Here is a 26,853-nt window from a genome sequence, read left to right as displayed (position 1 = left end):
TTCACATATTGAAGCAGGCATTTTATAGGAAGGCTGTCCTGTGGAAAGGTATTAAACTAATTAAAACATTAGAATGGACTCTGAGCAGTGCAAAGTGCAGGAAGGCTACCTGCCTGTGAAAGGAACTCCCAAACGGGCAGGGGTACTGTCTTTAGCTGGAAGGAGCATAGGGAGAAATGAGAGCCTAGAAGTGAAGCCAGCAGGCTAATCATTCCACCAAAGAATCAATAAGTACCACAAGTTCAGGAATAACCCCAAACATTTCTACTTGTTGCCAGTAGTCCACAAGGGACCAAATATAGTGAAGGAATGCACCAAGTTTGTAAGTAGTGTCCAGAAGGCAGAAATTAGTTTTATGATTGATGTTTTGTTTGTATGCTTATGGACACCCCTGTGTTTCAAAAAACTACCTTAAAAGGCACCTATGATAAAAAATACCCACAGGAAACTCTCTTGTTATGCACATGAGTGTAAACTAACATGGCTTAATACCAACGGGGTAAATTTTTTTTAAAAAAACAACAAAACATTGTTTTCCCCAAGCAGAGCATGGGGTGTATTAGACCACGGAACCAAATTTTTGTTAAAAGATGCCGATTACAATTGAAGAAAGTGTCTGTTGTCATTCTAACTTTACTAGACCTATGTTATTAAAAGGGGGCAATAATTATTGTTTTATTACTGCAGAACAGTGGTGTTAGAAACCTTTAACTCATCTCCACTACAAATGAGACAGATATAAAGCAAAACTGTACCCAGAGAAAGTTAATCAAAGGATCATAAGTCACTCTGCACAGAGAGCCTTATTTGTTCCCGTGTTTGGGTTCATAAATAATATAAAAATACATGAGGGAGCTGCAAAACTGCTTTGTCTGCTAATGTAAACTGCAATAGGGCTTTATGGAAACATGAACCAGAGTTAATTAATCATACATGTATGCCAGAAATATACCTGTACCTTACTTTTGAACAAAATCTTTTTCAGACAAAGGAGTTGCATTATAACATAATTTTCCAAAGCCTGTAAGCTTTCACTGCAAGTTTCAGTTAATAAATGTTATATAAAAATTAATAGCTCTGTTTTATGCATCAAGTAAACAAGATATACTGTAATTAATTTATGACATCAGAAGAGGTAAAGAATGCATTAGGTAATAGTAATAGACCTGTTTATAATGACATCTTGTTGTTTGCTTTCTGCCCTAAGTGTCAGCCTGTTTTTGGACTTGTTTCTTAGCTTGCTGCCAGCCCTGACCTTGTTTCTCTATTACGGACTTGCCTTCTGCTATTCGCGTTTGCTTATTATCTCATTAGTTGTGTACATACACCTTCTGCTGGTTATTCAAAGCATCCAAATATGTTTACCTGAGGGTCTCCTACACATAGGCTGCTACCTGCAAGTCACATATTTGTTGCTGAATGTGACCGAATGATCCAGCCAACCAATAAGTGATTCTACACCCTCACCAGTGCCAGCTATTGTTATTTCTTTAGCGCATTTCTTTAATTCAGGCTTTACATACAAACACAATCCTCCACCCTTTTTAATCCCTCTGTCCCTCCTAAAAAGGGTGTAACCATTTAAATTCACAATCCAGTTACATGTTTCATCCCACCAGGTCTCAGTGATACCAATTATATCATAATTTTTAGAGCATGCAATTAATTCCAGGTCTCCCATTTTACCTGACAAACTCCGTGCATTTGCCAGCATACAGCGTAGGTTACTACTTTTACTTTTGATATTTGCATTACTTAGTGGAGAATTATATGTTAAGTTAGTATTATTCTGTTTTCCTTGTAACAGAGGGACCTCCTTAACTGGTAAACTGTATGCCCCCCTTACTCCTCCCCCATGACCCCTTACTAACCCCACTGCCCCGTCTACCCTAGCTTCCCCATAATTCTTTATCTCACCCCCCCCCCATTGCCTAGTTTAAACACTCCTCCAACCTCTTAGCCATTCTTTCCCCTAGCACCGTGGACCCCCTTCCATTGAGGTGCAAACCGTCACGACTGTATAGGTTGTACCCCAAGGAAAAATCAGCCCAGTGCTCTAGGAACCCAAACCCTTCCTTCCTAAACTCCCTAAACTCCCGCTGTTTTCCTAAACTTGCATTCTATGTTACTAAAAATAGAATGGTTTCCTATGATTTTTCTGTCTGGCCCTGGAACCTATACCTATGGGTGTGCTACAGATGTGTTATGACTACATAGAATTACATTATGTAACCCTTTCGACACCCCTTTGTCGGTGTAACACTTTGCGTGTCGCGCTTACCTGATGGCACCTACATATGGCCCCACTAGAGACAAAATAATGCCCACACAGTATTTGTTGAACTGAATAACTCTTTATTTAAAATAAATAGCCAACTAATACATGCAGCACTCCTAATCGATGGCAATAGGGCCTCACTAACTAACTTGCTAGCGCAATCTTTCAATAAACAGTGTCTGTATCTTCAAGCATTTCTTTTCGGTACTGTCCCTTTAAAAAGTATACTCACTCCAAATCCTTTTTGGAGGCTTTACAGAGATCTCTTCAGGCGAGTCCAGCATATTTAGACATACAGTGCGACTACCAGCCCCTTTGGATGCTAAGATAGGAATCTCCTGCTGGTTGCTCCTCCAGTCTGAATTCCTTTCACACTCTCAGTCCTTCCAGGCACAGTATCTGGCTTCCCTGTGCCAACCTGATCCAAATGTCTGCTTTTGGTGAAGCCTCTCAGCTCTATGGGCCCACGGCAGCTCTCTGGTCTCTTTCCCTGTCCACCATGTGTTTCTCTATGCCAGGCTTTCTTCTTTTGCCAGTATCTGCAACTTCCTCTTCCTGCCAGACACTCACTAGCTGCTGTGTCACTTCCTGCTGTACTGAGATCACTGAACAGCTGGTTGTTAGGTAACAGCTTACAGCACACAGACATAAGCTCTATGCCTGTTCCCTGCTTACAAGGATAAGTGCAAGGGTTTTGCACTAATTCCCTACAATTATGCATGGCAGATAGATGTATGCATTCCAAGCCTTTTTAGAGGATACGTTATAATACCATAATATTTATGGCATATATAAGAGTTAGGGCATGCTTTTGTAAAGCAAGGTTTTGTAGTGCAAGCGATAGCTAGAAGATATATTGTGTTGTAATTGTCACTCACCATGTATTATAATGGTTAAACCCAGCCATTATCTGCCCAAGCCCTACCTATTTTTATACAAGCCTAGCCCCCTTCATAACCTGCAAGTTGCACATTTTTGCATCTCTTGTGACCACCCTCTGATATTGGGCCTCTGACTGGGATACCCCCTGTACCTCTGATGGTGGCCCTGTTGTGCATCATAATAACTGAATTAATAAAAACCCACCGCCACAGCTTTTTTTTTCTGCGTCACATGTTGTTCTTAAAAATACTGCATTTAATCAAAATCTGTAATTTTATTGCATATTCCCATTGGTGACCAAATAAACAGCCTATGGATATACTGCTTTAATAAATATAGGCTTATTTCATTTGTGTTTTGTAGTTATGTTCCCAAAATGTATTTTTGCTGTAGTAACCAGCTCTCCGCAAACAAGAGAATGACCCTATTAGCACATGTGACACTTAATAAATGCTGTAAGAAACATTACTTTACTGAATGCTGAACCTTTAGCCTGAAATTAAATGTCTGAATGCAGAAGTTTTATTAAGCATGTTGATTTAAAATTAAGTTTAAATATTGTCTTTTCTCCTCCCTACAGATTAATTCAGGTTCTCGTTCACAGCACAGTATTAAAAATACACAAAATGAATCATGCATTCATGCAGCTAAATGAATGTCTGAAGACCCAAATGCCATCTAATTAATATGAGTCATTGTTTCTGGCTAAAACGAATATTGTTCCTCTTTAATAGTAGGAAAAATAATTCTAAGGAATGCTAGAAGCGTGGAAATTAATATCTGCCAGGCAGCAAAATGGCAATGATCATTTTGTCTCCTTGGCAACTAATGTGACAGTGTTGCAACTGGAGACTACAGGAATTCTGCAGCTTTTAACTGGGTAACATACACGTGGGCTGCCTTGAACCATCTTAACTCAAGTTCTCATCAGTATATGTTCAAAAGACATCTTATAAATATTTATGAAGGATTTGTTCAATAACAAAAAGTGAAAGCCTGTGTTTGTACATATAATATGGATGGAATATTTATATTACTTCAAGAAACCGTACTTTATAACCTTCTTATATATAGTGAATAAATAGTTGTCATGTGACAAAAATGACATCACTAAGCTCAGATTATAACTGATTACATCACTGAGCACCTTTAATAAGGATGTATTTTACAGGATATTCATGGCTCGTATTATTATTATTAACATTATAATATACTAGAACGTACTTCCTATTGTAAAATATGAGAATATTGGAATTCACTTGGACTTCTGTCCACTATGATATATATGATATGATGGCTTTTGTTCAAATTAAGAACATAAGTGACAAAACACCACAATTACAGTATTATACACTAAAAAGAGGGTTAAACTGTGGTATGCAGATATAATGTTTTTTTGGCCTCAGCAGTGACTGAATGTCCTACTGCAGTGTGATTCAAAGAATGTAATTTGTATGCTATTCTCTAAAGGCAGATCTCAGTTTTGGCACAGGGTCATTAGTAAGAATTATTTAACTGGTTATAAAATAGATAAAGGTTATAATCTAGCCTTTGTACAGCTATCAAAGCTTAAAGGCAATAAACATTGTTTTTTTACTTACACTGCTCTATAATTACAATGTAAATCTTCACTTAGGTCAGAGTCAGGCGTGCTCCGCCAATGAGGCGAGTTGAGGCTGTCGCCTCAGGCAGCAGCGCCCCACTAGGTACCAGGGGGCGGAAAAAATGCTGTTCCGGGTACTTTAAGAGCAACTGCTGCTGCCTCAGGCGGGCGGAGGGGCCAGGATCGCCCCTGGTCAGAGTCTATACATTTGTAGGTGTGTGATCTTATACAGGTAGGGTGGGTTCTTTTGTGCCAGTCTGGGATTCTGACACTATTTTTAAATGAATGCTGTGTTTTACATAGGATTAGATACACTGAGAATTACATTTTCTCAGCACACTATATTTTCTGGCCTACAGTGCTCCCAAAATATTAACTTAAGTCCCTAGGAAGTAGTTTTCAAAGTTAGGATGTTGAACACTCTAGCGCACACTAGTTTATGGTGACCTGGCCTGTTAAGGAAGGAAGGGGGGCTTTAGTCCCAGGAAATATAGCAAGAACTGTAAAGAACTATCCAGCAAGCAACTGTGCTCAAAGGTACAATATTTTATTTTACAGAAAGATCTCTACACTGAAAACATGTTGTACTGTACCTTTGAGCACTGTTTCCCACTATAGAGTACTTTAATAGCCTTACTATATATTAAGGATTCAATTCCCTGTAAGTTGAATGTAATCCATTGTAAGCACTTCCCTTGAAAATACACATCTCAACTTAAATACTCATAGTAAGTTAGGTTGAAAAAAGACCCGTCCATCAAGTTCAACTTTTTAGGTCTATATATAAACTGCCTAACTGCTAGTTGATCCAGAGGAAGGCAAAAAAAAAAAAACCCCCATCTGAAGCCTCTCCAAATTTGTCTTTGAAGGGAGGAAATTCCTTTCTGACTCCTTTCTGATGGCAATCAGACTAGTCCCTGTACCAGTACATAACCCTGTATGTCCTCATTTGCTTACGTGTATATTTGCTATATTGCGGATATTGTCATTATATTATTAGGACTGTAGACCCAGAAATGACTATAGCTCAGTGTTAGTCTAACTACATCTAGGATCACCCTGTGAATGAACAATTTGTTAAATAAAAATATTTGTAACAGAAGATGACATGTACAGCAATTTTCTGAAATGACAGCAATCAAACGATACCTTATATTCAAATGTGTATATTCAGATCTTGTGACCATAATTAGTCTTGACTAACACTACAGGCTACAGTTCTGCTTCCACTTAATTATAATACATTGCTGTGTGAACAGAAAACCTTTCCACAGTGTGCAGACATTGATTAATCAATTTATATCCATTTCTGAAGAATATGTGAATTTTCTGTTTCAGAAAAATATAAAAGATATTGCAGAGGTAAATTTCTGCAGTAACGTTTCTTCTATGCATATATTGGAAAACGAAACCCCAACAAAGTAAATGTCTATAAATAATAAAAAGTAGTACAGTATGTGCCAATGGGTATTCATAAATAGAAAATTGCCATTCTAAGATCTTAGGACTGCCGCCTTGAATCCTACGATTCATGGTGCAAGATCTGTCTTTTGCTTCCACACTTCTTGCTGTTACTGTTAGAGCTGCATTATTTCTGGTCAGGTGATCTCTGAGGGAGCACACAAGATAAGAGGGCAATATTTACCTAAATAGATATTCCACTTTGGTAAGTGGAATAATAATAATAATAATAATAGTTTAATATGCCACTTTATATGATAAAAATGTAGAGACCCATAGGTTTGATATGTCCCTATGCCTTTAAATCCCTACACTTCCTTATCTCCATACTTGCTCGGCAGATACCCATGTATCTAGTTACTAATTTACATATTTGTACTATTGGCCTACTGGCCAATGACCACTTTCTGCCACACTTTACCATGGTGCCTGGTTAGGGTTGTATCTTCCTCTTTGGCTTTTGGTTGCTGACCCTGCTGCATCTGTTCCAGGGAACCTGGGTACATCAATGCCTATTAAAAGCTATTCTGCACTAGAGGGACCTGAACCTCTAGTGATAAGTCGGGGGGCAAGGACCACGTGAATGAAGCCAGCAAGTGACAGGTCAGATCATTTTATAGTACTCTCTAGGACAGCAAGATAGAAAGAGCAGTCTGTGTGCTAACAAGGATTTTAGTAGGAAGTAGCTCTCCCCTTGGCTCTGTGTCTGCCTAAAGTGAAGGGGCCGCAGCTGGATGGGTAATCAGGCTTAGTACATTTCTCCCTGATCATTCCACTGTATGGGATCTAGACCATGACGGGCATTCCATCCTAGAGGTGTAATTTAAACTTCCCTAGCTGCATACACATGGTGTCACATTGTGCTGTCTCTGTTTAACTGTCCTGACCTTGTAACATCTTACCATACATTGCCTCTGTAGATTGTGAGTATACACTGCCCTCCCTACACCTGTGCCTGCCCGAGCCCAACCTCCGGTTTACATTTATAGACCCGGGCCGCCCCTGCGATGACGTTACGAAAGTTGCTGGGCAAAAAGGAGCATGTCTAAAAAAAAAAGGAAGTCGGAAGCTGGAACAGCGGCAGTTCAAGGTGGAAGCTGGCGAGAGTAAGAAGAAGAGCTCAATCCGGACCCGCCCGCCACCTGAAAAAGGGGGTGCGAGGTTGACCTGAACCCGCCCAACCCGTCCCACTGGTATCGGGCTGGCCCGCACATCACTAGTGCTCACTGCTTAGGTATTACCTGTAAATATCCATTATTGATACACAATAAATTGTCACAAAATCCATCACTTCCCAGTGTCACAAGCTGAGGGAATTGTTGAACTACACTGTGAGTATAATGATGTTGAAAAATGGTTACAGTAACACTGTACCTTTCAGTCTGTGGAATCTGGCTTTTCTGTGTACAAATATCTACTTACAGTATATTAATTTTTGGAAGTTTTGTGTTTATGCGCCTTTTAAGTCCAACTTAATGAGACCATGTCAAACAGGGGGCAATATTTTCCCTTTATCTAGTAATGGTTGCCTGCAGTATGGCAAAAACACCCTACCTGAAATATATAATGAAAAACAAAATAAAATATTATATTCGTATGTCATTTATGACTCATGCTGCATTTCTAGTGAATATTTTACAGCTAAAATAAACATATGATGATGGACTGCCAGCATGCTCTTACCTCGTGTGCTGGAACTCATTGTTAAAGTTAATTTTGTCCTTTTTTCTTTGCCTCAGGTAAACTGTGGTCCCAAGTGATGCAGCCTTGAACAAAAAAAAAATACATAGTGAGCCACTAACTGGTGGGAAGTCCAATCTTATAATTACAGGTCTGAAAGCTAAAGCAGTAATGACCTTATGCTCCCTGGTGTATAAAAAGGGATACATTATCCAATTCTGAAGACACAAGAATACTGATACATTACTTAAAAACTCTTAGTTGGTATTTGAAAATAATCTTAAGGCATGCCTTGTCATTCAACCAGATTCCAGAACTGTGCTAAAAGGGGGCATAATAAGCCATGAATTTTTCATATAATACATAATTATCAGCCATAGTTACAACAATGCAATTGCATTTAAGCAATTATTTTCAGTAAATAAAGAGTGCAAACTTAGTTGATTTTACAAATAAGGTCCCTCTTGGAGACAGAAAGTCAATGTCAGACACTGTCCCTTGAACAATTGCCAAATATGAGAAATATACACCTATTTAACATCTTGGGGGCAATGGTTAACACTGCTGTCTTGCAGCAATATGGTACTATCAGCAAGGACTTTTCATGTACTTGTGCTTGTGTGGGTCTCTTCCCACACTCCAAAACATATAGGTAGGTTAATTGACTATTGATCAAAATATCTGGTTTCCATGGGTTCTAAAGCATATTTTCCCAATGATACTAAATAAACCCCATCTAGTGATTGCTGTGTGTTAAAATACATCCATCCACATGTACTGTATTTAGTGCATGCATAAATGCAAATTTTACAGTGCAATTTACCTGAAACAGACTATCTACAATAGCACATAAAGAAGAGAACTTTGTCATGGTTAAGGTAACTTTGACAAAGGTCTCTGAGAGGACCGAAAAGTTGGTTCACAAATATACATACTGTATATGTATTTATACAGCAAGAATTTCCTAGGTATAAGCAGTGCACTCTGGAATTCAATTCTTTATTAACAAAATGTAAAACATATTGGGGGTCATTTATCAACACTGGGCAAATTTGCCCGTGGGCAGTAACCTCAAGGTGAGTTCAGAATCCACATAGCTCATGTCAAATAAACGTTATCTTTTCACCTCAAGTGGTCTCTGGTTGTTGCAGTTCCACAACAATATCATACAGATCGTAGTGTCTAATAAGAGGATGAATTTGCAGCAAAGCACTGTGCCTTTCCTGGTCTGTTTCCATCCAATTTGTATGTATGCCTACATTGTGCACCAGATTCCTAGGATTGAAGTTGATTTGGGGATTGATACCACAACCTGCTGGAACTGATTGAATTAATCATACAGATCAACATTTCGGTCCTGGTCTAAGACCATTATCAAGATCAAAACATTGATCTGTATGATATGTTTTAAATTTTGTTAATAAAGAATTGAATCATTTAAGTGCTCTGTTATACCTAGGAATTGGGGATGTTCGGCATTGCAGCAGCACCCAGCCCTGCAGTAACACGGTTATTCAAAAGTGTAAAATCTTACTACGTGAAAATGCTACATATATTTTAGACTAGTTTTCAATATTTGTTTCCAGTATGTGGACTGCAAATAATACAAGCTAAAACGTAATACAAATTAGTTAAAATGAATGTTACAATGTATGTTTTCCTTCATACAAAATTAAATTTATCAAAGGCTCATGGCTCACAGGATAAAGTATATCTCTAATTTAATTTGGGATGTGTGTGCAGAAGTCAGGGAAAATGCTGAATTATTTGAGTACATAATACATTGTGTGTGCAGGTACAAGCACCCAGGGATAAACTGACATGCATTCATGTTCATTTTGATGCTCTCAGAAAGAACCATAATGCTCTAAACACCCATACCTAATAACCACATTCATTAAAAATGTATTGTTTAAAACAGATACTTCTGCCAACTTATTGAGGACTTCAGCTTCTTGGATATTTTACATAATTTATTTTACACTGAAAAGCAGGTCATGCATGAATTACTGTGCATTTTGTTTTGAACATCAGTCTTTTCATATGAATCATGGGGAAATGATTGTATTTTCTGGGCCTTTCATGTACCTTAATGCACATACAATACGGCAGTTCCCATATATGTAAAAAAAAGGAGACTAATCAGTTCTTATTCTTATATAATTTTACAAATTACTACCAATTTGTAACATGTAACATTGATTCAGAAAATGCCCTTAGAAGCATTATTGTATCTTTACTGCAATACAGGAAACCTCTCTGCCCCTAAATGCTAAATGTTGTATAAATACAATATATATATATATATATATATATATATATATATATATATATATATATATATATATATATATATATATATATATATATATACTGTATATATACATATATATATATATACACAGTATATATATATATATATATATATATATATATATATATATATATATATATATATATATATACTTTCGTCTAACGGTTGAACAGATTTTTTCTTTAAACACTATGTAAATGGACTGATTTTAACCATTCACTTACCATTTCTCCTTTTGATATTTTTGGTATAGCTTCAGCATTTGAATCCTCCGATATACTGTTTTCAATTTCATCTTTTTCGGATTTGGTTTCCTAAAGAATAACACAGTTGGATAGCTAATGAACAGGCAATATCACCAAAGACAACATAGATGCATTGAATGTTGTATTAGTAATTATTGGAAAAAGCATACATTGCACAAACAGAATTGATAGCTAACAATGTCACACAAATATAATGTAACAGATTGCACAACAAATGCATGATATCCTGTAGACCATTTTTAAAGCCAGAGCATCAAAACCAGGTAGGATGTTTGACCTTTGTGATACCTTAAGAAAATCACAAAAAGTCAACTGTTATTGCACTTGAAACATCAATGTTTACCTTAGGGGCCGATTCACTAACTTCGAGTGAAGGATTCAAAGGTAAAAAACTTCGAATTTCGAAGTTTTTTTTGGGCTACTTCGACCATCGAATGGGCTACTTCGACCTTCGACTACGAATCGAAGGATTCGAAGTAAAAATCGTTTGACTATTCGACCATTCGATAGTCGAAGTACTGTCTCTATAAAAAAAACTTCGACCCCCTAGTTCGCCATCTAAAAGCTACTGAAGTCAATGTTAGCCTATGGGGAAGGTCCCCATAGGCTTGGCTAACTTTTTTTGATCGAAGGATATTCCTTCGATCGTTGGATTTAAATCCTTTGAATCGTTCGATTCGAAGGATGTAATCTTTCGATCGAAGGAATTATCCTTCGATCGATCGATCGAACTATCTGTGCTAAATCCTTCGACTTTGATATTCGAAGTTGAAGGATTTTAATTCCTAGTCGAATATCGAGGGTTAATTAACCCTCGATATTCGACCCTTAGTGAATCAGCCCCTTAGTGTACATTAAAAATGATGCACGGTTCTATACTTACCGGTAGTAGTAAGAAGTAGGCTGAAAAAGTACAAAAATACATTTGTATGTATAACTTCAGCAATATAGCTATGTTTTTGTTGTAAACAGTAAAGGGCCGATTTATTAAAGGAGACATTTTGTATAAAAATAAGAATTTACCAGTGCATTATACTCATTTAGATATAGAAGAATCGTGCTTTAAAAAGTAGTGTTTCAGGCTGATTTATTGAATATTTCTGCAAAAATCTGAATAGTCTCTCCCTTCACTTCCACTTCCTGCTCCCTGAATTCCCAGGCTGTGCAGGGGAACTGGTGGCTCTCAGCTCACTGTACTGTAAAATAGGAACCAATCAGCAGCTAGCAGGACCTAATAGGGAACTGAAGCCAGTCTGTGATTGTGTGACTGCAGGGCTGTGATTGGCTGTCTGCAGCAGTGGATATGGTGTAAAAGCGTGAAGGACCGTTGGGGTGAGACAGAGAGTTATTTCTTTCCCTAGATACACCTTGAGTACCAAACTGAAGACAATGTAGGGAGAAATTTGAGTTAAAAAACAATTTTCTGTATTAGATATCCCTGGAAGAACAATGAGGTGGATGATATAACAATGTTCTCTTATATCCATCATTTTAGAGAAACTTTAGAGAGAACCCAGTAACTCTAGCAATTGTGAAGGATTCCTGTCTCACAGTCCAACTCCATAGCAAAACAAAAGCAAAAATGGGGCACATGTGGATAATTCTGGTACATTTCTACCAGTAAACCACAGAAAGAGAAAAATGCACATGTATACACTTACCCTAAAAATGTGCATTTATTTCTTGTAGGGATGCAACGAATCCATTATTTTGGATTCGACCGAACCCCAGAATCCTTTGCAAAAGATACAACCAAATACTGAACCGAATCCTAATTTGCATATGCAAAGAGTGGGAAGGGGAACATTTTTTGCTTCCTTGTTTTGTGGCAAAAAGTCACTCGATTTCGCTCCCCACCCCTAATTTGCATATCCAAATTCAGATTCGGTTCATCCTGGCAGAAGGATTTGGCCGAATTCGAATCCTGCTTAAAAAGGCCTAATCCTGGCTGAATCCCGAACCGAATCCTGGATTTAGTGCATCCCTAATTTCTTGTAGTTAAAGGAGAAGGAAAGCTACGGAGGCATTTTATTGCCAATAGATTAGCTGCAATAGTGCAAGCTAAAATGCTATATGTATTCTGTAGAATGTTTTACCATACCTAGTAAAACTAGAAACTCTCTGTTTGTTTAGGATAGGAGTTGCAGTATTAATGTGGTGTGACATCACTTCCTGCCCGAGTCTCTCCCTGCTCTGGGCTCAGATTACAGTAGAGAAGGGAGGGGGGGAGAGGAGCAAACTGAGCATGCTCTTGCCCAGGGCAATGAGGTTTAAGCTGAAGGCAGGAAGTCTGATACAGAAGCCCATGTGTACACAATAGAAGGAAAGAAATGCAGTGTTTCTTTTGACAGGGGACTCAGAGCAACACTACTTTGGGGGTTTACTGGTTTGTTTATATAGACCTTTCTGATAAGACTTACTTAGTTTTAACCTTTCCTTCTCCTTTAAGCTTGATGCCAGTTCACAACATACATAGACACAGTCCAACTGAGCAAATATATTTTATGACATTCTGTACTGATAGTATGTGCTGTATACTGTCAGGCATATAACTTGAATTATTGCATATACATTGTAACAATTTAATTTATTCAGAGTATGTATTAATGAGAAAAATCAAATGCTTAAGGTAACAGATGGAGATTTGCCCTGCGTTTTTTAAAAATCAAGTGTCACTGACAAAACCAATCATACAGAATAGTCTATATGAAAGCCTGCATTTTTTACTCACAAAAATATTATACTGGTGAGGAGATACAAACATCTGCATTACTTTTAATGAGATGGTTCTGACAGTTGTAAAATTTGGGTACAGTTCACCTTATATTTTCTGTGTGTTTAGGCACACAAGCAAGTAATTGCTGAGATTTCCACTTCCCTATGAGTCATTACTGTCAAGAAACTGAAGGAAATAAAACATTGAAAAGAAGTGACATTCTGTCAGAAGTCGGCTTGAATGCATTTTCGATCTTCTAGTGGAATGTTGTTCTAGAGCTTTTCATAGGATTTATTCATGAGAAACCCAGTCTATAATATCAAATTTCACATTGTAAGGGACTAGAAGGAAAACATTTTGGGTTAAAAATCACAAGGCATTCTGTTAGCAGCATTAGGGCTTGGGCATCTGCTATAGGAAAGCTTTTTTATAGGCAAGTCTTGGAACCCGCATGTAAGTCTATTAAAGAACAAAAATGGGTGTACACTTTACTTTTTATAGTTCTAAGACCAAGAATACCAAAAGAGAACATTTAAGATTATTGCCAGTGCCTTAAGACTGGCCTAGCAAGTCCAAGTAAATAAAACACTGTACTAACATTAATTAAATAATGCAAATGAAATGAGTAAAGTGCAAAAACTAGTCCAAAACACAATGCCACATGTACATGCTGGTAAATTTGTAAGACTTTATTGTTCTGTCGCCAGGACTGTCTCTGCTCATCACACTTCCAATCCGTTGCAATGCATACCAGCTGATCCCAACCCAAAAAAATACACGCCCTATCTGCTCAATTTCCACCCACTTTGTCACTGCCCAGCCCCTTTATCCCCAAAATGAAAACTTAAACAACAGATATATCATATTAAATGGAATATATATTTAAGTAAATATTGCCCTTTTACATCTCTTGCCTTGTGCCACCATTTTGTGATGGTCTGTGTGCTGCCTCAGAGATCACCTGAACAGAAGTAATGCAGCTCTAAATGTAACAGGAAGAAGTGTGGGAGTTAAACAGACAGAAATGTGTCTGTTAAATGGATCATGTGACCTAACATGTATGGTTTGCTTGTGAGCACCTTGAATCATAAGATTCCCAATTATGACCTCTAGAAAGATCTAATAGTGAATAAAGATCATATGGGGAAATGTAATGAAAATCGGTAAAAATAGTAGCATTGCAAAAATATATGCACCTGCACAAACAAATTTTCCTTTGCGCAAATTTAGTATAGCTTTTTTGAACCCTGAAACCATTTAGTGACCACTTGCAACAATGGAAGAAAGATAGTGACTGTGCGGTGTATGTAATAAAACTTCTTAAAGTTGTTATGTTTGCTCACATAGTTTATGCCACCTTCAAACCCCTTCAAACATGTCTTAAAAATGGCCAATTAAAATTTGCAGTTCAATAAGACTAATGAAGAACATTGCCAAATGCAAAAGTTTTATCATATTTTTGTGATTTTTCTTTCCGGAGTCGGGGGCGGGAAGTGGGCATAGTCGGGGAGCGGGTGGGGCAGGAAGTGGGCGGGAGGACGGGGATCGGAGTGCACCAGGCCCTTCTGGCCCTTTTTGCAGGTGGGCCTGGCGCACTCTAGTTACGCCATTGGTCAGAATCAGTATATACATTGCCTGCATATTTTTAAAACTCATGTGCATAAATTTACATTTATCAATACTAAATTTGATCCACCACGTAGCCATCCAATTTGTCAAGATCCCCTTCAAGTATAATACATCACGTATTGGTCAAATGGTTCCACATACGTTTGGAAACAAACATGGATACAATGCTTTTTAATGCCCTCCAAGTCATTAACAGATTAATTAAATACAAGTGGATGCAATACACTGCAACACACCACTCATAACCCTATAATCCAATTAGAGAATGTACTATTGACCAGTACTGTCAGTACATAATCTCTCATTCATTTCTCCATCAATGTAAAATGAACACTACCACACAAAACAAACCTTAGCAAAAACCATAGTATATATGGCACAGAATAAAACATTCTCGGTAGAAACTAAGTAGATCACAGTCCAACTTTCTAGATCATTATCATGCAATTTGACATGATCTGACATGATCTGACCTTTATAAAACTTGATTACACCTTATAATGCTCTTCTCTGGGACACAAAATTAAATGTGATCTCTTACAAACTGTTAAATAACCCCCCCCCCCACCACACACACACACACACACACACACACACACGCCTATTAATGTCAGACTTAGAGAGCTAACCACTTGTAATCATGAATTAACCATCCTGATGTCTATTGGTAGTATGCCAGTTGAAAGGGAGCCCGAAAAAAGCAAAAATAATGTCCTGACTGAAGCTAAACTTTCTAAGTACTTAAGGGGTAGTGTTCTGGTATAGGATCTATTATCTGGAATGGACCTGGTATTTTTCCGATCTTTCTGTAACTTGGATCACCATACCTTGATAAATTAAACATTAAATATGCCCAAAATGATTGTTTTGCCACCAATATGGATTAATGCAATTTAGTCACATCAAGTACAAGGTACTGTTTTATGATAATAGAGAAAACGGAAATCAGTTTTAAAAAATCTGTCTCCATGTGGTCGCTCAGGTTAAAACTAACAGATTTCTTCTTCTGAGCTACCAATAGATATTTAAAATTGCCATTTTCTTTAAAAAAACTTCAGTGATTTTTCTGTGTTCAGCATTCCCCTATCTTACTAATTGCCAGGTACATTGTTTATTTTTGAAATGTTATGTTTCATCAGTTTCCTATTTTATAGTGCCATCATCTTTATACTGCCATCTATGGCCTGTGTTTCATGCAGGTGGCATACTGACAATTCAGTTGTAAACTTTACAGGGTTATGTGAACTCAAAATCAGTGCATTTAAACTAATTACTATTAAATCATTAAATATTGATCCATTATATTTTGAATGGATAAAGTTGCAACTATATTTGAAAACCAGGTATAATAAAAAGTATTATTTTTGCCATATAGTTTGATTTAATACTGTATTAGTGAAGATACAGAACAGCTTGACTAGTCTATGTTAAAAAATCTGCCATCCAAATAAAAAAAAAATCAGCAGCAAGGCATTTAGTGATCACTTTTAAGAAAAGAAAATTCTTTGGATTTTCAAAGACCATGGAAACCTTTAAAATATTTGTCCCCAGAAGTGACAACATTACAGACAAACAAACTATAGTAACCAGCCATTAGATGGCATTGCACCTCATGTAATGAGTTTTTATTTATTTTCCCTTCAGTGTGACCTGGTGTTCTAATTGCCAGCTATGAATGTGTGAGATAAATAAGTACATAGTCTGCCTGCCTCTCGGAGCTCCCATTAGCCATATGACTGAGCATGGACGCCAGAAATAAATGCACCATTAACTTGCTGAAAAATAGCTTCTAATCAAATTAATAGATCTTATCGGTCCCTAAAACACTTTGCCCTTTGTGGAAGAGCCTTTGGACTTCTTGGCAGGACTTTTATTCCATAAAGCGTTCCATTTTGAAACACACATTACGTTTTGTTTTTCTTTGTAAGCCCAACTTCCGTCTGTATGAGACAGAGATTATAAGTCTTTAACTCTCAGTAGAATTTCTGCATGGAAGGAGATAAGAAATGTTTTTTGCTAAATAGAGCAAGCTATCCTTATGGTTCAAACCATACTAATATAATTCTAAATGTATTCTTTTTTAGACAACGTGCAAGACCATACATTCTCATTTACTAGTGCAAATGCAGAATGCAAAGTGCAATTACAGACACAAATCATTATGGTTTATACCCAATGCAGCTTCCCCCCCCCCCCCAGCATAATAGTAGTTGCAAGAGGGAAGTGTGTCTGACAATATCTTAATGTATAGGGCTGTAATTCCTTATATACAAAAGTCCTGGACAACTAAAGTTCTATCTGTCATCTTTTAAAGGGCTGTTCACATTTAGTTAATTTTTAGTATGATGTAGAGTTATATTCTGAGACAATTTGCAATTGGTTTTCACTTTTTATTATTTGTGGATTTTGGGTTATTTAGCTTTTTATTCAGCAGCTTTCCAGTCTGCAGTTTCAGCAAGCTGGTTGCTATGGTCCTAATTAACTTATCAACCATGCCTTGCTTTGAATAAGAAACTGGAATATGAATAGGAGAGGGCCTGAATAGAAGGTTGAGTAATAAAAAGTTGCAATAACGATAAATTCCTTTTTAGATGGTGTCAGTGACCCAATATTTGAAAGCTGTAAAGAGTCAGAAGAAGAAGAAGGTAAATAAATAAAAATAAATAAAAAACAATTGAAAAGTTGCTTGGAATTGGCCTTTCAATAACATACTAACAATTTATTTAAAAGTGAACCACCCCTTTAACAACGTTTCCCCATTTAGGGGCAGATTTACTAAAGAGCGAAGTGGCTAAAGCTATCGACTTTTCATCAGCGTTGCCACCCGCAGGGACACCGGCAGTTTACTAAAAGGCGACAAATCGCTACCGAAACAGACAGTCGGTAGAAGTCGGTAGAGGTCATTCGCACTCTATCGCCAGACGACTTTTTGCTCTGGCGAACGGACGTTACTCCACAAATGCCAGAGTTGCCTTTGCCACCTCCGACCATGCAAAGTGCTATAAAGCTGCTAGATCTTCTGTCACATCATATCCTGTGAGCCGAAAATGCATCAAAGTTCAAAAAACGCTGGTATCTTTTCCTTTTTTCAGCGTGATTGCCTGCAAAAGTCCTAACAAAGTTTTTTTGGGGAACTGTTTTTTTCCAGACATTTCCTCACATATGGAACATTTATTTTACAATGGGCTCATGTGTAGGGCATTATAATAACTCTATTGTCTATATTAAGGTTCCCTGGACATGTGTTTTAAAAAGTGGAATTTGTAAGAATTTGCACCAACATTTAACATAAAGACGTCCATACAACTTTAAATTACTTTAAATGAAAATTGACCTGAGCACAAGATCACTTGCGAATTTTCGCTAGGCAGAAATGAATGCTAGCGCATCTTTGCTTTAAAAAGGTTCGCACTGTCTAAGTAACATTAGCGAAAAATCAGTGTTCGGCCCCCAGGACAAAACTCAGCATATTAGTGAATTGGCATAGTGTGAGCGCATTTGCGCCTGGCGAAGTGTTGCAATGGGTGTGAAACGGATGCTGATGAAAATTCACCGGTTAGTGAATCTGCCCCTAGTCTCTGATTCTGTCTCATTTTGCTGATCACCCTTCCAGTACATTAGAAGGCCCTGAATAAGACAACAAAGGTGTCTGGTATTTAGTGTGGGAAAGGCCGAATAAATCCTGAAATGTTGTAAGGGAAAGAGAGAATCATCTTCTCCTTCTTGTTTCCAAACAATTTCACATTGTCTCCATTATGTTGAAGTAGAAAGAGAGTGTGCTGGCCAGGCAGATGTTGAATTTCCTACTGCAGTTCCTCAAAGGCTAAACTCATCTAGAATATAGAAAAGTTGTTATATTTTGACAATTCTATTTATCCCTTAAACAATGTTTATGCCGTTGGTTTTACCGTTTTCAAAAAAATGTCAAATCATTTGCTGACTTTAATAATAATGAGGGATAATGGAACACAAAAATTGCCATTATATTTTGCACAGGCATCCTCGAAGTCTGAGGGGCATATTTGTTAAACATACCCATCCATAGTCAGATGTTTTGAGTGCAGAAAAACCGAGAGATTTCCTGAGCAGTGTCAGCCCTCAGCAACAGTGTGCTACTTGCCATTTAAGGCTGTTACAGAGAGCTGATACAATTTGATCCATTAGTTCCAGGGAGCATACTCAGTAGTAGTGATTGGTAGAAGTAGTAGGGTTGCCAACTGGCCGGTATTTTACCGGCCCGGTCTGTATTTTACCGACCCGGCCGGTATAAATGACGGTTGATCCCAATGTTATTGATGGGGAAAAAAGATAAATATATGTGAAGGTGGTATTTTTTTCCCAGAAAAGGTGAAAACCCTAGGCAGTCATGATGGGTGAATTTGTGAAATGCATTTTAACAATACTGGTTTCAAAAAGTTAATCTCTGATTGGTTGCTATAGGTAACTGCTCATGGGCAAATTTGCCCAGTGTTGAGAAATGAGCCACACTATCTTTTAAAAAAGTAATTATGCATGTCCCTTTTTTTTTTCAAAAGATAATTGGAGCTTAGTGATGTAATTTCTTTCACAAGACTCACTGAAACTTGTGTTTCAAGTGAGGCCTTCGGCCTCGTGTTTTTATATGGTCATGGAAATCCTAGGTAACTTATAATATCCTTATATTTTACAAGAGGGGGTACTTTATAATATCCTTTTATTTTACAAGAGGGGGTAGTTTATTCACTATATGATTAATAATTGCTTTTATAAATAGGATTGTTTGGGAAATGAATAAGCTGTATTTCTTTTTGTATAAGCTGTATTGCTTTTTGTATAACAGGTTTCTAGATAATGACATACCAAATAGTTTTGCTCTGTGAAATGCAACATGTGCTCATTTACATAATAACTACATTTTAAAATCAGAGAATCCAGTGTGATATTAACAAAGCTCTCTTGCCAACAACATGCATAATCAAGCACACAATATTTTCTCTACACCTCAGGTCTTTTCTATCCAAGTTATACTTTGTAATGGCTACAAATCAATATCTCTTCAAATTCACACTTTCAGAGCTGCTTCTCATAGTACTAATGTATCAACAGGACAGTACCAGCAGGGAAGGACTAAATGAAAACCGATTCAGCACACTGATTACACAATGAAGATGTTGCTTTCTGGATAATACTAGATTCAGTCAATAATACACAATGAGAAAATGGCAAAAAAACAACCACTGTTCTATTACTTTCCAGTTCTCTGTGATTAGGTTTTTTTTTATTCGCCTCCCATTGTTAAGACAATTTCACTACTATTTATCATGGCAACAAAGAATTTGATCTGGTCACATCGCACAATTCTATCCATCTGAGACCCTGTGCTATTTCATCCTTGGCTGCTTTTTATATTCAACATTAATTAATGGAACAGATGACCATTTTAAAGGGGTTCTTTACAGAAAAACGTCTCAGGAAATCAAGTAATTCAACTCAGAAATGTGTGAACATAATAAAATAAGCAATGCAAATAAATGATGGTATAAGAACGTTGGCAATGTTTGGATTTCAAATCATTTTGGTGGAATCATAGTAGGTCTCTCAATTATCATTATTTACGTTTTTTCAATCTCTTCCAATTCTTTTCCAAGTGGAAAGCTACTCATGATAATGGCCTAAAAACACATAACAGATCTCTTCCCTTCACTTGGGTAGGAAGCCACAAAATCACTCAATACCCATGATTATAACTCAAAAAGGGGCAATATTGCATTTTTGAGTGCAGGCAGTGAGAAATGCGCAGTTCTTCTTATCCAAGTCACTCATTGAGGTAGCACTGTTTTGATCACTGCCATAATTAACAGTGATTAAAGTGTGCAAGCCCTTAGTGACCAGCAAACTATGTCATCTAGAACATCTAGAACCTAAACTTAAAACAGCAAACTGAAGAATTAAACAATATGTAGCAGATACCCCAGTGCCCATTAGCAATTTATAAAACAGTAAAGTGCAGGAGGGTGTAATTGCTGTTGAAAAAGAGTTTTGACAAATCCAATTCAGTATATAATATATTTGGTTATAACAAATCAAACAGATAATTGTATTCCCATAACATCATTTATAGTAGTGACCTTTCAATAAATATGTACTGTAAAAAATGTATATCCACTAATGCCTGATTTACGTTATTTATGTCTGTGCACTGTATGACTTTCAACTCCTAATTCTTTTGCTAAGGATGTCTTCTCTTTCCACTAACTGGCAAACATCACTTGTTACCTCCATGATAATGATAGGTCTACAAATAATAGTCTGGCCATTGCAACAACACTAAAAGTCTAAAGTGGCATGTTCAGAGTCTGATTTCTGAATCCTTTTCTATAGACCTTATGCTTCAAATGTACTGTGTTATTAAACTGTCGGATCTGCAGGCAGTAGCTTTTGAGATATTGGCACCTGAAATCATAGCAGACAGGCTAAGAGCAAAATAAGTGCTGTCCAAATAGGGCTTTGAAGTGCAGTAAACATTAACATAGACTTTAGATGGATACAAAATGGCATGCTTAAGGCTACTGTCTGTTTCACTGATGATGAAAAACAATACAAATTACATTCATCGTAATTGATTTTGCAATATTTGTAACATGTAACCAGCAAATTGTCACATTGATAAATACATTCATACCTGCTCTGATGATAAAAAAAAAAATCACAGTGACATTGCCCAATGTGTAAAACCTGTAAGTCTGTACTGTAAAAATTGAAATAAAAATATGTACATAAAAAAGTTATTTACCAAAACATTTGAACAATCAGTTCAATATAACTGCTGTTAATACTGAAGTGAGACATACTTTTGATGCATTGTATATGCATGTTCATATATACTTGTCATTTCCTGCACAGTGTTCTTTACAAGAAACCCATTCCTTGCCTTTGCTGGCACAGATGTAAGATTTTCTAAAGGCTGCTGCAGTGCTTTCATGATTATACAAAATGTGTTTAGCTTGATTTTGTACTGATGAGCACAACTATTGACCAGCCAGCCGTTTTCTGCTGGTGGTTGTAATGCAATAATCAATGGTTAAAAATAAAAACGAAGTAAATAGCTAGGCTGTGCAAAATAACAAATGTTTCTAATATAGTAAGCCAAAAATATAATCTATAAAGGTTGGAGTGACTGGATGTCTAACATAATAGCCTGAACACTACTTCCTGCTTTGCAGCTCTCTTGGTTTCCACTGATTGGTTACCAGGCAGTAACCGATCAGTGACTTGAGGAGAGGCCACATGGTTCATAATTGTTTGCTTTTAAATCTGACATGGTGATAAAAAATCAATTGCAAACTCACTGAACAGTTATATCCCACGTGGGTTCCCTTAAAGTCGCTGATTAACTCAATAAGAGAGATACAAAGCAGGAATTAGTGTTCTGGCTATTATGTTAGACATCCAGTCACTCTTGTCTTTATAGATTACATTTTTGGATAACTAACTATATTGAAAACATTTATTATTTTGCACAGCCTATCTATTTGCCCAGTTTATATTTTTACACTGAAATGTTCCTTTAAGCTACACTGCAGGCAGCATGGTGGCACAGCAGTTAGTTTTACTACCCGGTAGTGCTGTGGTCTGTGGTTCAGTTCCAACTAAGGCACTTTATGTGAGTTTCTTTCAAAGTCCACCAATTGACTCCAAATAGGTTCCAGGAGGTTCCCCATAGGCTAAAACAGCAATTCAGCAGGTTTTAGATGGCGAATGGTCGAAGGCGAATTTTTAAAGAGACAGTACATTAATTTCGATATTCAAACTTTTGAATTCTTTACAAATTCAAATCGAATTTGGGCTAGTACACAAAAAAATAGCTCAAAATTAGAATTTTTTTTCTTTCGAAAATTCACCTCAACCTCTGATAAATCTGCCCCTAACTGGCTGTTGAAAGGATAAGTAAACCTTAAAAAGAAGTGCACGTAAAATTGATGAGAGCGCTATTCTAAGGACTTTTGCAACGTACGTTATATTTTTTTTAATAACAAGATATTAAAGGATACATGTACTGTTAACATGAATTAATTTTGTTACAATACTGTAAACTGCTGACCAGTCTGCCCACCAAGTAGTCAAGGAGGTTCTCAGAAGAAAGAAAGAGGGCTGGTCCGATGTTTTTCTGGTAAAGAAAGATTTGAGAAAGGTTTCTAATTTTCTTCCTAACCAGAAGAACATCAGACCAGCCTTCTCTCTTTCTTCTGACTTCTTCCTTGACTACTTCCGGTCAAAAAATGACCAACAGGTTGTTACAAAATTCATTGAAGTTAACAGTACAAGTAACCTATAATATCTTGGAATTAAACAATAATAAATAATGAATGTACATTGCAAACGTGCTTAGAAGAGCACTCTCATCAATTATACATTCCCTTATCTTTAAAGGAGAAGGAAACCCCCTGGGCGCAAAACCCCTCCCCCTTCCCCTGTGTTGCCCCCCCTCCCTCCTCCCCCCTGGCCTACCTGTCCCCCTGGGCAAATGCCCCTAACTTGTTACTCACCCCTCTGCGCAGGTCCTGTCCACGGAGTTCACAGTCGCCATCTTCTCCCACGCGCGTCTTCTTCCTGCTTTGACCGGCGTCTTCTGGCGTATGCGCAGTAGGAACATTTACCGGTACGGCTCTACTGCGCATGCGCCGAATGTCACGAAGTGAAATCGGAAAACTTCGTGACATTCGGCGCATGCGCAGTAGAGCCATACCGCTAAAATTTCCTACTGCGCATGCGCCAGAAGACGCCGGTCAAAGCAGGAAGAAGACGCGCGTAGGAGAAGATGGCGACTGTGAACTCCGTGGACAGGACCTGCGCAGAGGGGTGAGTAACAAGTTAGGGGCATTTGCCCAGGGGGACAGGTAGGCCAGGGGGGAGGAGGGAGGGGGGGCAACACAGGGGAGGGGGGAGGGGTTTTGTGCCCTGGGGGTTTCCTTCTCCTTAAAGGTTTACTTACCCTTTGAAGAAATTGACCCTAGTGTGTGTTTATGAGATAGGGATCTTATAACAATAAGTTCAACTGAGGCAGTGAATCATGAATAAACTTTGTTTATAACTGCTGTATATGTAAGTGCTATAAAAATATAAAGTATTCTTAGTGTTGTTACCGCAACTCTCAGACAAGAAATAGTCAAATTCTCAGCCTTGAAAGGCCAATATTATACTTGGTAATCTTGGCAACTCAGCTACAGTCACAATGGGCTTCACATACGGACACTAATATACATATGCTGCCTATTGTAATGTGCATGCACATTTTGCTTACAAAAACTCATATTTTGTTAGTGTGGGCATTTGCATTCAAGTGTGAACTGGGTCATTATTTTCTAAAACCAAAACGTTAGAGATTCAGCCTATCTCTAGCATTTTAATAAAGAAAAACATGTGCAACATTCATCTTAGGTTTTGGTTCCACTTCAAAGGGCCACTATTCCTAACATTTTCCTGCTGAAACGGTTTAGTACAGAGTATTGCATATGGTGACATATATTTATGGTATCTATAAAAGTTATGAGTCGTCCCTGTTATTGAAATATAGTCATGACCCTGTTCAATTCACTCCTTCTGTAAAGTCAGACCATGTTCCTGGGCTGATAGGCCATATAGATAGTTTTCTTAGACAATACAAAATTATCTGCATTCCATCTTCAAATGTATGCTATATGGTTCAATTAAAACTTTGTTAAATAACAAATTGATTTTATTCTGTCCCAAATTGCTTAAAGGGGTTGTTCACCTTCCAAACACTTTTTTTCAATTCACTTATTTTTAGATTGTTCCCCAGAAAGAAAGACTTTTTCCAATTACTTTCCATTATTTATTTTTTACTAAGTTTAAAGTTGAATGTTCCTGTCTCTGGTGTTTGAGTCTGGCAGCTCAGTAATTCAGGTGCAAACTTTTACAATTTTGCAATATTTCGTTGATACATTGCTCAGCAGTATCTCTGTAGTATTAGCAACTATTGTATAAATTCTAACAGCTGCCTGTAATGAGATTCTGCTCAGCAGGGGCAAAAATAAGAAATGTATCCATTTAGAACAGTTTAAATGGTCGGCAATCCCCCCTCCCAGAGCCGCTTCAGAAGGTGAAAAAAGACACTTGACACTTCAATATTAGAAAAACGGTCACACATAGAAAATTGAAAGTCATTGGAAAAAGTCACTATTTCTGGTGATCTGTCTGAAAACAACTAGTTGTTTGAAGGTGAACCACCCCTTTAACATTTCTTACATGATATCAGCATATGTGTTCGTCTAGTTGTGCCTATCCAGTGCTGGTAAAACCACCAACATTTATATAAGTGCCTGTGGGAAGGATGCGCTCTGTGAACAGTAATTGAGCCATTTGTCATAGAAAATGATTTTCCCTGTCACCATTTTCATTGGCATCAGATTGGAGCATTCATTTTTAAGAAAGATATCTTACAGCTGACAAAAAATGGACATATTTTGTGTGGGAGAAATGGGATGTTGCCAACCTTGCAGCATCCATAACAGGGTGTTTATATATCAGCAGTACTACTTTCATTCATCAGTTACATAAGGTCTAAATGTATATTCAATCATAAATGTTAGCCAGCAAGTCAACTTTATAATCCTCTTGCACGTTTCAAGGTCCAATAAACCTTTCTTTTAATTCATTTAAATTTAGACAAGGAATTTGTCTAATGGAAATACAAATAGATGAGTGTTAAAATAGATGAGTGGCTTCAGAGATGGATCATTGTGTCTTTTTGGAATCACAGAATACTTGTTTTCTAGTTTGAAGCAAATATTTGGTTTTTGTGTCTTTTTAATTGGATAGAAGCTACATTTGGATTATGTGATATAGGGCTTAGACACATTATACATGGGTCATTCTTTAAGCTTGATACTTAAAGAGAGGAGACATTTCACAAAAAAGGCCCCCCAAAATACCAAAACACTGATATATCTGGAAAAAAAATAGAATTGTTTGAAGCATTAACTCTTCTTTCTCTTATAATAGTACCCTTATTATGAATACATGGCAACAACATATTTTTCTTACTGAATGTATATTAATTATTTCTATACTTGATATTAACAGCTTGCTAATGTCTTGGACTAACACTGTGTCCTTTAAGGTGTGTGAATGTGCAAACACACACGACTTATGAAATTAATACACAAAAAAAGGTACGCACGCTTTGACCAACCTACTGCTCTGCACACACACTTGAAAAAAGGGCACAATGTGTACATGGACTACATATATGACACATTAGACCTTATGAAACAGTCATAGCAAAGGGGGAAGGGAGGGGTAGCATACAGTACTGCTCTCTAATTATCTACTTGCAGTTGAAAAATATGGAATGAAAAAATTACCCCAAATATTTTAGAACAGTGATCAACAGACAGTGGCTCCTGAGAAACATTTTGCTCTCCACTCCCATAGATGTTCCCTTTTTGAAATTACTGGCTTGATATTCAAGTTTTTGGAGGCATACAGGCACAGGTTTACTCCAACAGTCTCCTACAGGCTAGCAGTGCACATGAGTAACCCATCACAGACCATTTTTAGCATCCACATGCTGAATTTTCTTTTTGCTCCACAACAGTTTTTACATTTGAGTGTGGTTCATGGTAAAAAAGGCCAGGGACCATTGTAGAAGCTTGGAGGGGAAGAGCAGGTCAGTGGCATAACTATGAAGGAAACAGACACCACAGTGGTGGGGTGGTTATACAAGGGAGATTCCTCTATAGTTACTCCACTGTGCATTATACAGTAACATGTTACGCACTACTCACAAAAAATCTGTACGCCCACTGCCTGGGCCCCTGGCAGGAGTGAAACTAGTTTGTAGTTATCGAGGGAAGTAGGATCAGTGAAAAAAGGCATGCTTGATGGAGGGTTTAAATATTCCAGTTGAGACGGATGAATTAAATATGTAAGTTAGTGCTGGAAGAACTATTAAAAAATGTGCCATTGTTTTTTAAGCGATACATGCCTCTGTGACATTTATTAGCAAGAACGTGCTTCATTGAA

General features: G+C 37.4%; 1 protein-coding gene across 1 annotated transcript in view; it reads right to left on the bottom strand.

Annotated features, from left to right (window-relative positions):
• LOC108717077 (coiled-coil domain-containing protein 60) overlaps positions 1 to 26,853 on the bottom strand; it is a 78,504-nt gene that overhangs the window by 40,219 nt on the left and 11,432 nt on the right. Inside the window, exons 2-3 of the mRNA XM_018263835.2 lie at positions 10,443 to 10,532; positions 7,908 to 7,990 (exon numbers count right to left, since the gene is read on the bottom strand). Of these exons, the coding sequence (XP_018119324.1) occupies positions 7,908 to 7,990; positions 10,443 to 10,532 (173 nt within the window). The remainder of the gene's footprint in view (positions 1 to 7,907; positions 7,991 to 10,442; positions 10,533 to 26,853) is intronic.

The sequence above is a fragment of the Xenopus laevis genome, chromosome 1L, assembly GCF_017654675.1.
Source record: "Xenopus laevis strain J_2021 chromosome 1L, Xenopus_laevis_v10.1, whole genome shotgun sequence".
NCBI lineage: Eukaryota > Metazoa > Chordata > Amphibia > Anura > Pipidae > Xenopus > Xenopus laevis.
The sequence above is the reverse complement of the archived record's forward strand: the minus strand, read 5'-3'. Positions and strand labels throughout refer to the sequence as shown.